The sequence below is a fragment of the Blennius ocellaris genome (assembly GCF_963422515.1).
Source record: "Blennius ocellaris genome assembly, chromosome: 11".
Classification (NCBI taxonomy): domain Eukaryota; kingdom Metazoa; phylum Chordata; class Actinopteri; order Blenniiformes; family Blenniidae; genus Blennius; species Blennius ocellaris.
In genome coordinates this window covers 26,036,461-26,050,923 of record NC_137660.1, presented here as the reverse complement: position 1 = coordinate 26,050,923, position 14,463 = coordinate 26,036,461, and the positions used below count along the sequence as shown (strand labels likewise).

The 14,463-nt window shown below is 42.9% G+C and overlaps 1 protein-coding gene across 1 annotated transcript in view; it reads right to left on the bottom strand.

Annotated features, from left to right (window-relative positions):
- Window positions 1–236: 236 nt before the first annotated feature.
- tspan9a (tetraspanin 9a) overlaps window positions 237–14,463 on the bottom strand; it is a 72,968-nt gene continuing 58,741 nt past the window's right edge. The window contains exons 4-7 of the mRNA XM_080504894.1: window positions 10,207–10,308; window positions 9,777–9,908; window positions 7,650–7,733; window positions 237–3,046 (exon numbers count right to left, since the gene is read on the bottom strand). Coding sequence (XP_080361020.1) covers window positions 2,975–3,046; window positions 7,650–7,733; window positions 9,777–9,908; window positions 10,207–10,308 — 390 coding nt within the window. The 3' untranslated portion in view covers window positions 237–2,974. The remainder of the gene's footprint in view (window positions 3,047–7,649; window positions 7,734–9,776; window positions 9,909–10,206; window positions 10,309–14,463) is intronic.

Here is a 14,463-nt window from a genome sequence, read left to right as displayed (position 1 = left end):
AAGGTGTCCGAAACAGGAGGTGGCACCGGGATTTTCGCAGACTGAGACAGTAAATAAGGGATGCGCAGAGGAGAGTGTGACAACACGTGGCCATGTTGCACATCAGCAGCTGTCATGCCCCCCCCCCATCCCACCCCATCCACCCCCACGGACACGAGTAGAAGAGTTTGAGCATATGGGGGCAGGCAGAGTATCACAGCCAGCAGGGTCGCTGCGCATCACCCAAATCTGTCCCTGCTTCACGAACCCCGCCGCCCCCCCCCCCTCCACAAGGCTGTCCTTCAGATTAGATAATCGTAAAGCCAATTAAAAAATGACAAGACTGACTTCAGGAGACACTCCGAGGGAAACATTCTGTCTGGCTGACGAGTGAAATTAGATGGGTCGTTTTTGTTTTTTTCTTAATTCCTATCTCGCGAGCCCATGTTGCAGAAATGTCCGATTTCCTGGGCATCACCCAAAGTAATGAATTCTCTTTGCAGTTATAACACCGAGTAAAATTAGGAATCCAGCCACCTCAAGCGGCTCATAAACTTTTAATCGGCAGCTGAGTTGAACCGCAGTGTTCATGAATAAGACGGCAGTGAGTGGAAGTTATCTCACCCAACTCTTTTGTGAGCTGGTGCGGGATGATTAGAGGGTGATTTGAAAACACAAAACAAAACAAAACAATGTACACTAAGCAGCTCCATTTGATGTATACTTTGACTTAATCAAAGGGAAGGGAAGTGTCGCAACCGTGTATACAATGCACACTTCCTTCAAGTTAAATTGTAGTGACTTAATAACATGAATTGAAGCTGCTGGAAAGGTAGTAAGAAAAAAAAAAAAAAAGACTAAGACAAACAAATTACTCAATGGATCGGATTGATTGTCTTAATAATAGCAAACAAATGAATTCAAACTCGTCAGTCCGGCAGAAGCTGATTTCGACCCGCGGCACTCTGCAGGGAGGGATGATTAGAAACATTTCAAGCGTGCCGACGCCAAGCAAAGCAGCTGATCTGATCGAACCGTTGGCTTGTTTACAAACCCGTCTGATCATCTGGCCGTTTGCTTCTAAACCCTTTATACTTTGTTAAAATAATGCAGCCATCTTCTCAGATGTCTAATCGCATTTACTTTGGAGAGTACAATGTCACAGTAACCGATGAACGCGGTCTAATGATAATCCCGAGCCACAATAAGTCCTTTTATACCGCCGCCTCTTCAGAGATTTGGGAGCCCAAGAACAGATAGACTGAAGGGCATTTTCTATGAGTCGCCACGGCGAGATGTGGAAAATGTTGCCGTCTTTAGGGAGGTCGGCTCAATGCTCGGGCCTGCTGCAGCGAATCGGTGGTAAACACACATAAACAGACGTGTCCTACAGGGCGTGTTGCCATACCTATCTGTCTCAGCTTTGATTTAGCCCACAATCCCACCCGCCAAAATCCATCACCCCTCTGGGCCGCTAACGAAAAGAAACTTTGCGTAAAAATCGGAGCGGTTTGCGAAACCCTGAGTGTATCTGTGTGGCGAGAAGGAAATGTCAGCACAGGCGGTGTGCGTACGCACGGATCACGGAGCTCATTGCCTTTTTGACGTGAAGGAAGAAAATTGGGAGTGAAAACAGGCAGATGGAGGCAGGAAGGCAGCTGACAGCTGCAGAGAGAACGGACGAGGAGGGCGGAGCAAATGGATGAGATCTTAAGTGTATATAGAGGAGAAAGGCTGCAGCCGTTCCTCCTAACTCTATTGATGGCGGCGGCGAGACAACGTGCCTGCTCTGTCTTCGCCCCTTTTTGCCCTTCTATCTCTGTGTTTCAATGTACTCCATCTTTTCTTTTTTTTCCCCTGCAGCTTGTACTGTGTGATAAAACGCACCATACACAGAGATACACACAGCCACACAAGACAGTCTGTATTCTGGAAAGGACGACTTTATCAAGCAGATCTCTTCACCTGACAGTGTTTGCTGGGGCTCTAATAAACAAGCATTTTGTACCATTTGTATTGTCTCACGGGGGAAAAGGAATACTGCAGCTGTGTGGGGAACAAATCGTGTGTGCAAGTGTGTGTGTGCCTTCACAGATTTGTGCATATGTAACACTCAGACTGATGTCACCCACTGATGACTTTTCTCACTCACATGATGTTCCTTCATCACCTCACCCCCGAAAAAACAAAACAAGAGTATGACTCACAGATTACATTAAAGAAAAAACCCTCTTGACACATCTGTGCCCTTCCACAGCATCGTCACGTCAAATGCAAACCCATACACGTACACACACCCGAGAGCACATCGCACTGATCTGTTCGACACGTACATTCCGCAGGGGTGCCGACAACATACTTTGATATCAATAAAAAAAAAAAAGTTTGAAACAAAAAATGGCAACATTTGAAAAACAAAGGTAAATCAGAAAAGTAGAAAACTTGCATGCCATGTTGGAGCTTTTTCATTTACAAGGGACATAGAGGGGGTGAACTTGGATCGACATGAGGGGGAAAAAAAGCTCCACATGAAGTGAAGGTTTTTTTTTTATCAGTTCCATAGGTTCTCGTCGCTTTTCCATGGGTTGTTTGTGGGCAATTAGTAAAGTCTCAACTGTCTCAGCGTCCATCCCTACTTCCAGCGAAAAGGTTGTTAGTCCAAGCAAGAGAAGTAAAACAAAATAAAGTGAAGTGTACTCGAGAGAGGTGGCAAAACCGATGGGATTCTCTTCCTTGCCAAACGTAGGTGTTCCTTCCATCCAGTTGTGTTACTCTTTGGCAAAATGAATGAGTGAGAGGAGAGAGCAGAGCAGAGCAGGGACACAACTGGAATCTGTACAGAAGGTCTGGGGAAAGCAGGGAGGGGAGGGGGGGGGGGGGCAGCAAATAATGCTCTATAGGGGTTGTAAAGTGAGGGGGAAGCAGGGATGTTTAAATCAGAGTCTTATCCCATCAGGCAGTGGGGCTCCTCTCCACTGGGTGCCGCCGCCAAAGGCTAGGCGTCGTACTTCTTCCCCGTTCTGTGGATGTGGTGGAACAGTGTCATGGAGAACGCCATGCCCAGGAGCTGCAGAGGAGACAAGAAGGATGCAATGATTTCTATATAGCACATACGGTATATGTGTCTCTTTTTTTTGGTGTCTCGTAAGAGTGGTCTATTTGATATTTGATGCCTTTGGCTGCATTGTTTTTTTTTTTTTTGATGCACAATGAATGCTGTGATTTCTTTTTTTTTTTTGGTTCGCCCTTCTTCTCTCAAATGGCCTTCAAATGTGAGCTCTGGAATCTTTGTGGCGGGGGGGATGGGGGGTTCAAAAAAAAAAAAAGTAAATGCACAGCGTGCGCAAGCATTACGCCAATGAAGTAAATTGAGATGCCACTGAATCAAAGTAGCCAGCTATCTCTTTGAAGTTTCCATTACCCCTGATATTTCTACATCAAACACAGTCACAAGGCTGATCCTAAAACCATTATGTTGCAAAGTTGGGATGGCTGGGAAAGTGCAGAGTACTGTATGGTGCATAGTTCCTAATAACAACAACAACAACAATATTATTATTAATAATAATAATAATAATAATAATAATAATAATAATAGATAAATAAAGGCAATGTGAATTCCACTGGGAATTCCTACAGTACACGATTATCCCGGGAAAACTCCTGATTTCACTTCAGTTTCAGTTAAACCTAATTCAGGAAAAAAATGCCCCCATAAGCCGTTGCCAGTCAAACACATGAGGCAGCAGATGAGGTAAACATCCAGCTAAGAGGGAGTTAGGACCAACAGAAAAAAAACAGCTTCAGGACCAACCTAATTATTTACATGAGGCTCAGCTGTGCAGCTTGGAAAAGTTTCTGTTGTTGGCTCCAATCAGCCAGAGTGAGCCGGAAAGACTCCTGCAGGAATCATTCATCCCTGCTTAAGATTAAATAAATAATGCTGAGATTTTTTTGTGGAAACCAGTGTGAACGAAGATATACGTACAGGCCTTTGCCCGTAGTCTGTCACATATACTGTGAGTCTAAATCATTCATAACCAGCTCTAAGTGCCTCTGGCTATTATGTAACACTGCAGACTTGCGAGGCATCAGCTTTTCATGATGCATGTCATCCACCTTGCCTCCGAGTTTGCTAATCTGACAGGTTGAGGTCCGACGGGGTCCCTTCCACTCTCCTGAATCCAAAGTGTGAAATGTGTGTGTGTGTGTGTGTGTGTGTGTGTGTTGAGAACTTGATATATAATTAAATAATGTCAAACCTGATCAGTCTTCAAACATTGCCTTTGTCAGTGCTCTGCGTGCCGAGGAAAATAGTGTAACGTTGTGTGTGTGTGTGTGTGTGTGTGTGTGTGTGTGTGTGTGTGTGTGTGTGTGTGTGTGGTTGTATAGATGGCAGACACTCTTCTTTTTTGATATGGCTGGAAACTTTAATTCAAGCTCAAGCGTCATCTTTTTTTTTTTTTTTCTTTCTTCCTAAGGACATTAAAAATTGCGCAGAACATCACAAAACTCAACAAGGAGATTTCCTGCTGAGGCCACTGTGCTTTGAATGAGGCGAGGATTCAAGGATTAGCAAACTGAAAACTGCTCTTGCGTGAGCACAGTCACAGACGTATCAAGGTGGGAAAGGAAATAAAGCGAGAAGGACTGTTGAAAGCAGAAAAAGGGGGGAAAAAAATGTGCACTGCGGGGAATGAGACTGCACAGGCAGGTATTGTTGTCGAGGCTGACCCAAGAACAGAGCAAAAACTCTGTACACGAGGACCGTGCCGTGAATTCACAATGTGGTGTGAAGGCATTCGCCCCAACAATGTGCAAATTAAACGAGCAGTGAAAAAACATTGCATTTCCACATATTCATCTGAGGGGTAATCGAGTCTCGTGATTTTTTTCCTTCGGATTTCTGCTGGTTTTTGGATTCACGGAGAGAGCTTCACCCAAGACGTATCCAGCTGTGCATTATACTGGTGCGTGAATCTCAGCTGACAATCCCAGGGCAAACAGAGAGAAACAGTCACACACACGTCTCAGGTTTAAGGGAGAAAACCCTTGCATGCACAGGAAGAACATGCAATTATCATACAGAAAGCCAAATCTGAATACTATTTACTTATTTATTAATTTTGTCTTCAGAAAAATTGCCTTAAAGGTCCCATACTATACGGTTTTTCAACACTTTCACATAATTGTCAGAGGTCAGAGGTGGGTTCTCATATACAGGCTATGGGGACACATATTACTGCTAGAAAACACATTATGAGGTGAATAGAGCATAATATGGCACAAGGAGCAGAGAAAACTAATAGTGGAGTTTTAAAGGACAGTCACCACAACGCACAGCGTATCTATTCACAGTCTATCTGGACAGGAGATAGTTAAATAATTTAGCATTAAAGAGGCTTTTTAATTGATTTATCAAATCAATTTCAAGTTTGGGTGCACAGAATTTGACAAAGTTAATGTTTGGAGTTATAACAGAGTGGCAAATGAAAGTCTATTGATTTCCTCGTTGGGTCGGAATGAATGTCTGATAAGAGGAAAACGTTGTTGCATTATTGTTAATGCATTTACACATAGATATGCATGTTTGCAGAGTATTAACAGATGAAACTGGTCAAAGTTTAAACTTTCGAAACAGAGGCGCATTTGACTCTTTAACTTTTGGAATATGAGCTCATTCTTCTTTTTTTTTTGTATAAGAAGTATTTGATTAGGTTGAGAAGGATGTGAAGCCGCCCAGACAATATTACAATATGTGAGGTATTGCCATGAGGCTGGATCTCTAACCACTACACCACTGTGCGGCCCTCATCAAGCTTGTTTATCGCAGACTCCTACAGAAACCAGAGTGAAAAAAAGAAAAAAGAAGAAAGACGGGAGGGAACAGAACAGGATGAACCGAGTTTCTGGTGACTGCTGAGATCAGTCATCATCTGAGTCGTCACACAAACGTTACGCAGACAAGTCTGCACACACACAGACAGCTCACCGCCGCGTAGCTGCAGCTAACATTTGTACAGTTGTTATATTGGCTGACAGGGATGAATAAACACAATACGGCGCGGCAGTCAAGATTATGCCAACACACGGCAAAAAGTAACTTTGGCTTTTCTTCTGTCTGGAGACACTTTTGGAACACAATCTTCTAAGTAAGAGGGGAGAAAAAAAAGAAACTGCAAACAGGGCGGAAGTGAGACACTAACTGTGTAAAAGGGGGATAGATGTGAAGTGTGGTTTAGAACCTAAAGAGAGACAGCTCCACCAACGGAATATCCATCACTCCTCCCCCACGGGCTCTTTAATCTGCAACTCTGTACCTGCTCCTCTACATTCAGCATCTCCATACTCTCCAGTCTTCTGATGACACCTTATGCCTGAACACAGTCTGCTTGGCATTATACTAAGTGATTCTTGCAGCACACCACCGGGGTGCAGAGGAGCTTCAATATCTGGAGTTGGGTCGGCGCACTGAACGCAGGTTTAATCCATCCATCCATCCATTATCTACCGCTTATCCAGGGCCGGGGTCGCAGAGGCAGCAGTCTAAGCAGGTTTAATAATTCCCTACATATAAAGCAGAGCGAGACCCATAGATGCACATGTTTAACCTGGCTGTATCTTTACAACTGGATTTGGCTTCACCCTCTGCTGTGACACAGATTCATCCACCAGTCCGGACTTGCAGGCTCAATTTTTTTTCCAATCCAAGTTTCTGTAATGGTGTGTTGCTACCCCGGCGCTGCTTAGTGTTATAAAGGCGGTATGGCTGAGGAGACCAAAGGTCACACAGCCTGACAGACGCGAGCATGCCAGGGCACCTTGAGGGCGAACACAACTCGAGTTAGGGACGAATTTCGGTCACAACAGGACAGCAGCAAAATCAATTTGTGAAAAGAGCTGACCCCGAGGCTCGTGTCAGGCGAAGGCAGAGACAGTTACCGATTGCATCTCAGCGTGCCAACCATATAGCGCACAAACGATTTGCATTGCACATATATGCATCTAATTACACATATTTTTATATGCACACTCAAATCTGTAAGTGGACTTCACTTATACAGTGCATTTGTGCCACTCCAACAGTATTAAAGTGCTGTACATTTACACATTCATGCACTGGCTGCCATGCAAGGTGCTCAGTCTCCATCAGTGACTTAATCAAGGACATCGGATTGGAAGACAATCCGCTGCACGAACTGAGCCTCAGTCACCCTCAAGTATGTTTCCAATCTAAGTGTGCATAAAAAAATCTAATGCAAGAGAGCTAAATATAAGGGGTGATTGTGGAAATTTTCAAAGAAAACTGAGAATTTTAAACACCTTTCTTAAGAGTAGCGGACACAACACATTGTGCTCGCTACGTTTCGCAGTATTTTGCATTGTCGTCATTGCAGATTGCAGCAATTTTCTCGAGCAATTGTTTGGTTTCACCAAAACGTTTTCTTCCCTTACACTCCACGATGAGGCCAAACTTTAAAGTTTAAATTTAAAGGTTATTATTGCACAGGTCCAGAGCCCACTCACGATGAAATTCTGCTGTATGTGGTCCCTGAACTAAAATGTGATTGACAACCCTGCACTAGGCATTTTGCCACCTTAATAGTCACATACCTAAAAAAAATACATAAAACAACCCAAGAAACATGAACAATAATGGCAATATTTACCTGTACTACCAAGATGACCATGCCTATGGTTCCCAGCAGATGCTTGTTATCATCCAGCCACTCCTCCACCTTCTCGAAGCAACCCTGAAACAGAACAAAAGCGCATAAAAAAATAATACAAAAATCCACAAAAAAAACAGTGCATTCGGAATTACAGCACGTCAGGTTAATCTCCACCACCTAGTTCACATTTTTTCCATAAAAAATGCATCTCCATACTTTCGGATGCAGGACTAGTGGTTGAGGTGTTAACGCAAGTGAATTAATCATGAGTGATGACTTTCACGCGGAGACTTATGTGGCCGGTCGTCTGAACAGACTCCTACCTGAGTTCAAACAAGGGTCACTTACTCAGTCGCTGGCAGATAAGGTGACGAGTTTAATGGAGGGTTCAGATGCAAAGTGCTGCACCTTGTTGAGCGCGGATGCTGAAGCAGCATGTAAAACTTAACCATGGAGTGTGTGGCCGTTCTCCTCTGGGCAGGATTACACACAAGCTTTAAAGTGATGAGCCTCCCCCAGCGCGCCAGCTCAATGTCGACCTATTCCCGTTTTGGTAATTATAATACAGCTTTTAATCCTCTGCTTTGGACCTGCTACCAAGCCACATCCCAGACCACCAGCAGATTAGAATTGTAATGGGGATGACAAGCGGTGAACATTGTTCTGCAAGGTATTCAAGGGGGGGGGGGGGGAAAGGCTTGTTGTTTCACTATAATAGAGAAAAGAAAAATCTAAAACAAATTATTGGTATCACTAATCAAAGATGCTTTAAATACACATAAAAAGGTTGTAAAAGCAACTATAAAAGAGATGGACGACAGATTAAAGCTGTACAAAGCATAAATGTTCACGCTCCTTGTGAATCTGAAGGCGTTAAAGGCGTTAAAGTGATTAATATCAGTTTTGAAGCAGTGTAATTAAAATAGGAAGCCGTGTAAATGCACGCTCTTCAAAGGTAACATAAAACATGACGATGCCTCTCACTCATAATCCCACGAGTGTCATACACAAAGACAGATTGTTCGATAAGGGGAGCAGAAGTGTAAAGAAGCCTCATGCAATTCATACAGTAGGAGCAAGTGCACAGAGTCTTTTAATAGCCATTGTTTTTTCTTTTTTTGTTTGTTTTTGTAGTTTGTTTCTTGACTTATCTTCACAGTAGTTTTGTACCTCAGTGTGGCCACTTTGTGTTTCTCACTGGATGCTTTGTGTCTTTAGCTGTCAATTATTGTTTTGCATTGTTCTGTTATCTTTTCTTCTATATTTCCATCTCTCTGTAGTCCCAATGTGTGGTTGTACTTGTTTTGCTGTGGTCAGTTTCCATTTCTCTTTAGTGTCTTTTGAATCTCTTTTTAAAGCTCGTGTTTGTAGTCATTTTGTTTTTCTTCCAAGAAGTTTTGCAAACCTGCGTTGCTCTTTTGTACCTCTTTGTAGTGCTTTGATTAACTTTGCAGCCAGAGATTCACTGAAAGAAAACCCTGCTAAATAGGAGCTCAGGAATCTATCCGCAGCAGCTCAGCTCAGACCAGCATTGTCGGTACACTATATCACCAAAAGTATTTGCTCAGATTCTACAACTCATTCAATTCAGGTGTTCTAGTCACCTCCATTGCTATAGGTGTATAAAATCATCGGGATGCAGACTATTTCTACAAACATCAGTGAAGGAATGTGTCGCTCTCCGGAGCTCAGTGAATTCCGGTGTGGCGCAGCGATAGGATACCACTAGTGCAATAAGTCCAGCCGGGAAATTTCTTCGCTACTAAATTTTCCACATTCAACTCAGTCAGCAGATACTGAGGTGCACCAACTCTCTGCACAGTCAATCGTGACCGACCTCCAAACTTCACGATGATCTTCAGATGAGCTCAAGAGCAGTGTGTAAAGAGCTTAATGGAATGGGTCTCTTTCGGGAAGAATGGCCAAAAAATTCCCATAAACACAGAGTTGAAGCTGTTTTAGCTGCAAAGGGCTGGACCGACATCATAATGAATCCTGTGGCTTAAAAATTGGATGTCGCTCAATTTAATATGCGCGTGAGGCGAGCAAATACTTTTGGCAATATAGCGTACATAACCCAAAATATTTGGATTAGTTAAAGGGTCCATTTCAGTGTCAACTCACCCGGTTCCAAAACATGTTGGTGGAGTTTCGCCCACAGTTCTGGTAATGCTCCTGGCAGCAGCGGTCGGGCACTACTTTTTCTTGCAGCGCCTCGTGCCAGTCGGTGTACGCTATCACGCCACAGCACTTCCACTGTAAAAGGTAAGACATCAAGCACATGATCAGTAAATGCCTCTTGTCAGTCCAGGCAGACCTAATTAATCCAAACTGTTATGTATAATATGCTGTGATTAGTCTAGTTGCTTTAGCGGAGCACAATAATGGCATGAATCATACTCCAACAGCCAGATTAGACTTTTAAAACACTAAATGCAGCATCCACTCGGCAGAGAGTACATTATCGGAAATACTTATCTTGCATTAATGTGACTTTTCCAGCAATGTTTGCACTATAGCTTTTAATTCAATGGGGAAAGTGGCGTCCACCTACCTCAGCCTGGATGATGTTCCAGGCATTTCGCAGACCTATGTTGTTGTCTGAGTTGTAGAGAGCCAGCCCATCCTTTAGATCCTGTTTTGCATTCTCACTCACCTGGAGATAAGAAAGGAAACATGAGTCTTAGTTAGAGACCTTGGTTTAAAATACTTGGCTCAGCAAGAACAGTCACTTGAGTGATTGCATTCATTACAAGCCTTCCCGTAGCCTGGATGTTGAAGTCGGCTGATGAGGCATGGGTCTTTGTGTGGGTGCAATGATATTATTGTGCACTTTACTAACTGTCTCGGCAGTTTCACACAAACCTGGAGGATTATTAATGGCGCCTGTTCGAGGTGCAGATAAACAGCATTGCCTGCACAGTTCAGTTACAGGTAACCTTCTTTTCACCGTAAAACAACCATTCTAATTTGACTTTTCTTTCCTTTTTTTTCTCCGTGATGTCTGCACAGCTGACACATAATGTGTTGCTTCTCCAACCCACATCGAATACCACACATGCCCTTCAGCTTGAGATGGTGAATCATTTTCCTCATGACTGCACCCCAACAATGTGCTCAGGGTTGTGCCATGTCTGATGGAGATTAATATCTCATTGGATGTGTTAATGAGATACAAAATCAGAGTTTTAGCTCTCCTGCAGTTTGCTATGCCTGTGGGGATTTGCTAACTGCCAGGACAGATTGAGAAGCGCTTCAGATACGGGGTAATTATGACTGGAAAAATGACATGCACTGCCAGAACCATGCTGTACATCTTCCGAGGCAATAAAAGTAAAATCACAATAAAAGAAACATACTTGCTGTAATAGTTAAAGCTCTAGGCTTAAAATTGTCCCCCTGAAATTTAGATTTTTTTTTCTTCGTGGGCAATCAGTGCACTTTAAGAGAAGCAGCATCATAGCTGTCACTTCCTATCACAACAGGGCGCTCTCAGCTATTCTGCCATTTCTTTTACTCTTGGCGGAACGATTGGTATTCAGCTCAGAACCTTTTTGCTGGCTGCTCAGTAAATTCTTTAGCAGGAAAAAAAAAAATCAGAAAAACAGAGAAGCAGCCGATACGTCGTGTCAGCCTGTTTTTTTTGTTTCTTTAAAGAAAAACAGTTTAAATGTCACTTGATGAAAAAACACACGTAGCTCAACTTCAGCACACTGAACGATATGATAAAAAAAACAAAAAAAAACCCAACAACATTAGTTTGACCAAAGCGAGATTAAGCTCCAAATTAAGTGTTTCAGCAATTTATTGGAGGAAATAAAAAGCCTTAAACCCTTGTTTTCACAGCTGTGAAGGCTTTTGAGATATATTTGCTGAATTAGACATAAAAGTCAAAACTGAATTTCCACTGAGTAATTAAAGTTCCTCTGGTAATAAAATGCCTCAGTGATCATTAATCATGTGAAGCCATTAAAAAAAAAAAAAAAAAAAAAAAAAAATAGGCTCTAAAAGCTTTGAAATATGACTGTCAATTCACTATCATTTGAAATCACAATCTTTTCCCCTCATCATTGTAATATTGTGTTGATGCAGGGGAGGATTTCTCCACTGCACCTCGAGCTGCTGGTCCCATCATCTCTGCCCTTGAGCAGGCAAATGAGATGTAGAGCAGCATCATCAATCTCTGCTTCATACTTTGTTTCTATCGTCTATCTTCTCCATCTGGGCTATATGTGATGTTGCTCGCTCATTACCGACTCCTCGCGCTAACGCAGTCACTAGAGAGCCCCCCCCCCACTCCCACTCCCACCCTCCACTTCAACAATAAAAATCATCTTCTGAGTCTCCAATAGGTCTCTGCACATCTTCCATTTTCATGTTTGGAAGTCTTTGTTACAGCCTGAAATGAAACTTAATGATCCAGATTTACCGCTAACGAGAGGCAGACAAATGAGTACAGAACAAACAGGGATTTGATCGTGCAACACTCTGACCCATTTTCTCCTCGCAAAAGAAGCAGATGAAACCACATCTTTGTTGCATTAGCCTATTTTTTTTTTTTTGGGGGGGGGATGAAAACTAACTTCGAGAATGTATGTGATGTTGCTGCTACTGGAAAGTGTTCTCAAATAAAAACAAAAACAAAAAGGCCAAACAGCAGGCTGTGATCATACCTGGCTCCTGGTAAGTATTCCCTGATCGTTGCCAGAAGGCGTCGATGCGATATTTTATGTGTGGCGTATTGACAAATCCCCGAGACGCAGTGCGTACTTCTCATTACAAAGATAAGCTTGGTGGTTTCCTCTAGGCTGACCACATCCACCCTCAGCAATACAGGACAGCACATTCATCACGGAAAATCTAAAGGGTCCAAGCCTGGCCAGCAAGGGAAACACATGAGTCACACAAATGGAGAAAGCAGGGAACGACGCGTCGATGCCCGCAATGACAGGGCGGGGGAAGGAGTGGACTTTCTTTTCCAAACTGATGTGTGCTTTCTATCACAGAACAGAACAGAACAGAAAGGGCGGTGGATTCTATGTTAAACACCTGCATATCACCTGGGATGGTGTAATAATACAACACACCTTACAAAATTACCATAGCTACCAGTAAAGGTGTGAAAGTGAATTATTTTTTTTAAAAATGTGATCCCAGCACAGAGGCGCTTTGGATTCCAGCGTGTGAGGATGCTCCACTGTCAGAGTCGGGCCTCAGATCCGGTGACACACTAACACCCCGGGGAACGGGTGCACTGGGACCTGTCACCGAACAGAAAGGTAGAGCTCCACCGAAACACTCATTACCAGAGCACACCGCCACGACGGAGCTGACTGCTCCAATTTCTGAACAAATGTGAGATCCTGTCTTTTTGTTGTTTTTTTTTTTTTTTTTTGACGGCCGAATATGCACTGCAAATCACCTTCTACGGATCGGGAAGCAAAGGTCACTCCGGAATTGCTGGTGACAAATCGTTCAGGTTTTGCCTCCGAGGACAGCTGGCTAACAAACAGGGCAGAGTGATGAATACCGCGGAGCACTTGGCTATCACACAAAAGTTTGCAGAGAACGGATTGCACTTATATTGTCCCTGCATCAGCGGCTTCAGAGCGCTTTAGATTGGTCGGTGCTCAAGGTCCATTGGAAGAAACCTGGGGTATGGACTATTTTGACTTCGAGTTCCTTTAAACACAAAAAAGTGAAAACTCCTCCGACGTTGGATGAGCTGAAGAGAAGTTCTGAACTCTGATCTGAAAAGCCAACAGATGTCATTCTGGCAGCTGTTGCTGTATAAACATCCTCATCTCTGGCTCTGTCTCACAAAATTCCACAAGTCTGGACACGGTGTGATGGGACTGAACCGCCAACATCGTGACTAGAGGAAACCGACTATCAACTAAGTCACAGGCTCATCACGAGATGGGCATAAACACGCGTGTCAGTTGTAGCACTTTCAGTAGTTAGAAAATTCAAATGATGCCGGCGTTCAGTGCAAAATGAATCATAATCACCGCGCAGCAATTTCATACAAGACGAGGGGGAAAAAAAATAATTAAAGTGCAGGTGGTTCTTTGCAGGTGGTTTGGTAAACATTTCATTCTGAGAACAAATAATAGGAAAAAAAAACGACAAGACCATCTGCGAGAAGAGACTCCACAGATGGGCCAAAGCTATTGGTACATGTATGAAAATAGAGTCTGGTAAAACGAGAAGTTTTCAGTAGTCTGGCATGTTCTTTTTCCACCAACGGGAGAACAGAGCTTTGATCGACACACATGAGTTTTGTTTACTGAAGGAAAAACTAACATTACTTCATGATCACATGTACATGATTTGTTTTGGTAATTGAAGAAGAGATAAAAACTCATTCGCCAATTTCTGAAATGAATAATTTTTTGCTCATAAGTTAACAACAAGATGATTGGTAATAGAATCTGCAGATGTGCACCAATATCAGCTCTATTTTGGAGGTTTGTCTCTCATCATCTGATAATAAAAACAACAACAAAAAAATCTGCTCTCCTTCCAGAACTTTTTCATTTCCACTGGCTGCAGCAGGACAATATCTGATTTCTTAATTCCTACATACGCCACTGTATTTTCCAGCAGATAAAGCAGTTTGCTGCTTGGTGTTGAGTTGGTAAATTGTATCTTAGGAGATTTTTATTTTTTTTTATAAAAATAAGGTCTTTGAGAACCGAGGTGAACAAGCTAAAAGACATACAGAAAACACAGAAGAAGATAAGGTATTTGTTATTGGGTATAGAGCTGTGACAAACCACAATGCTTTGCACTTGTCCAGTAAACTGGT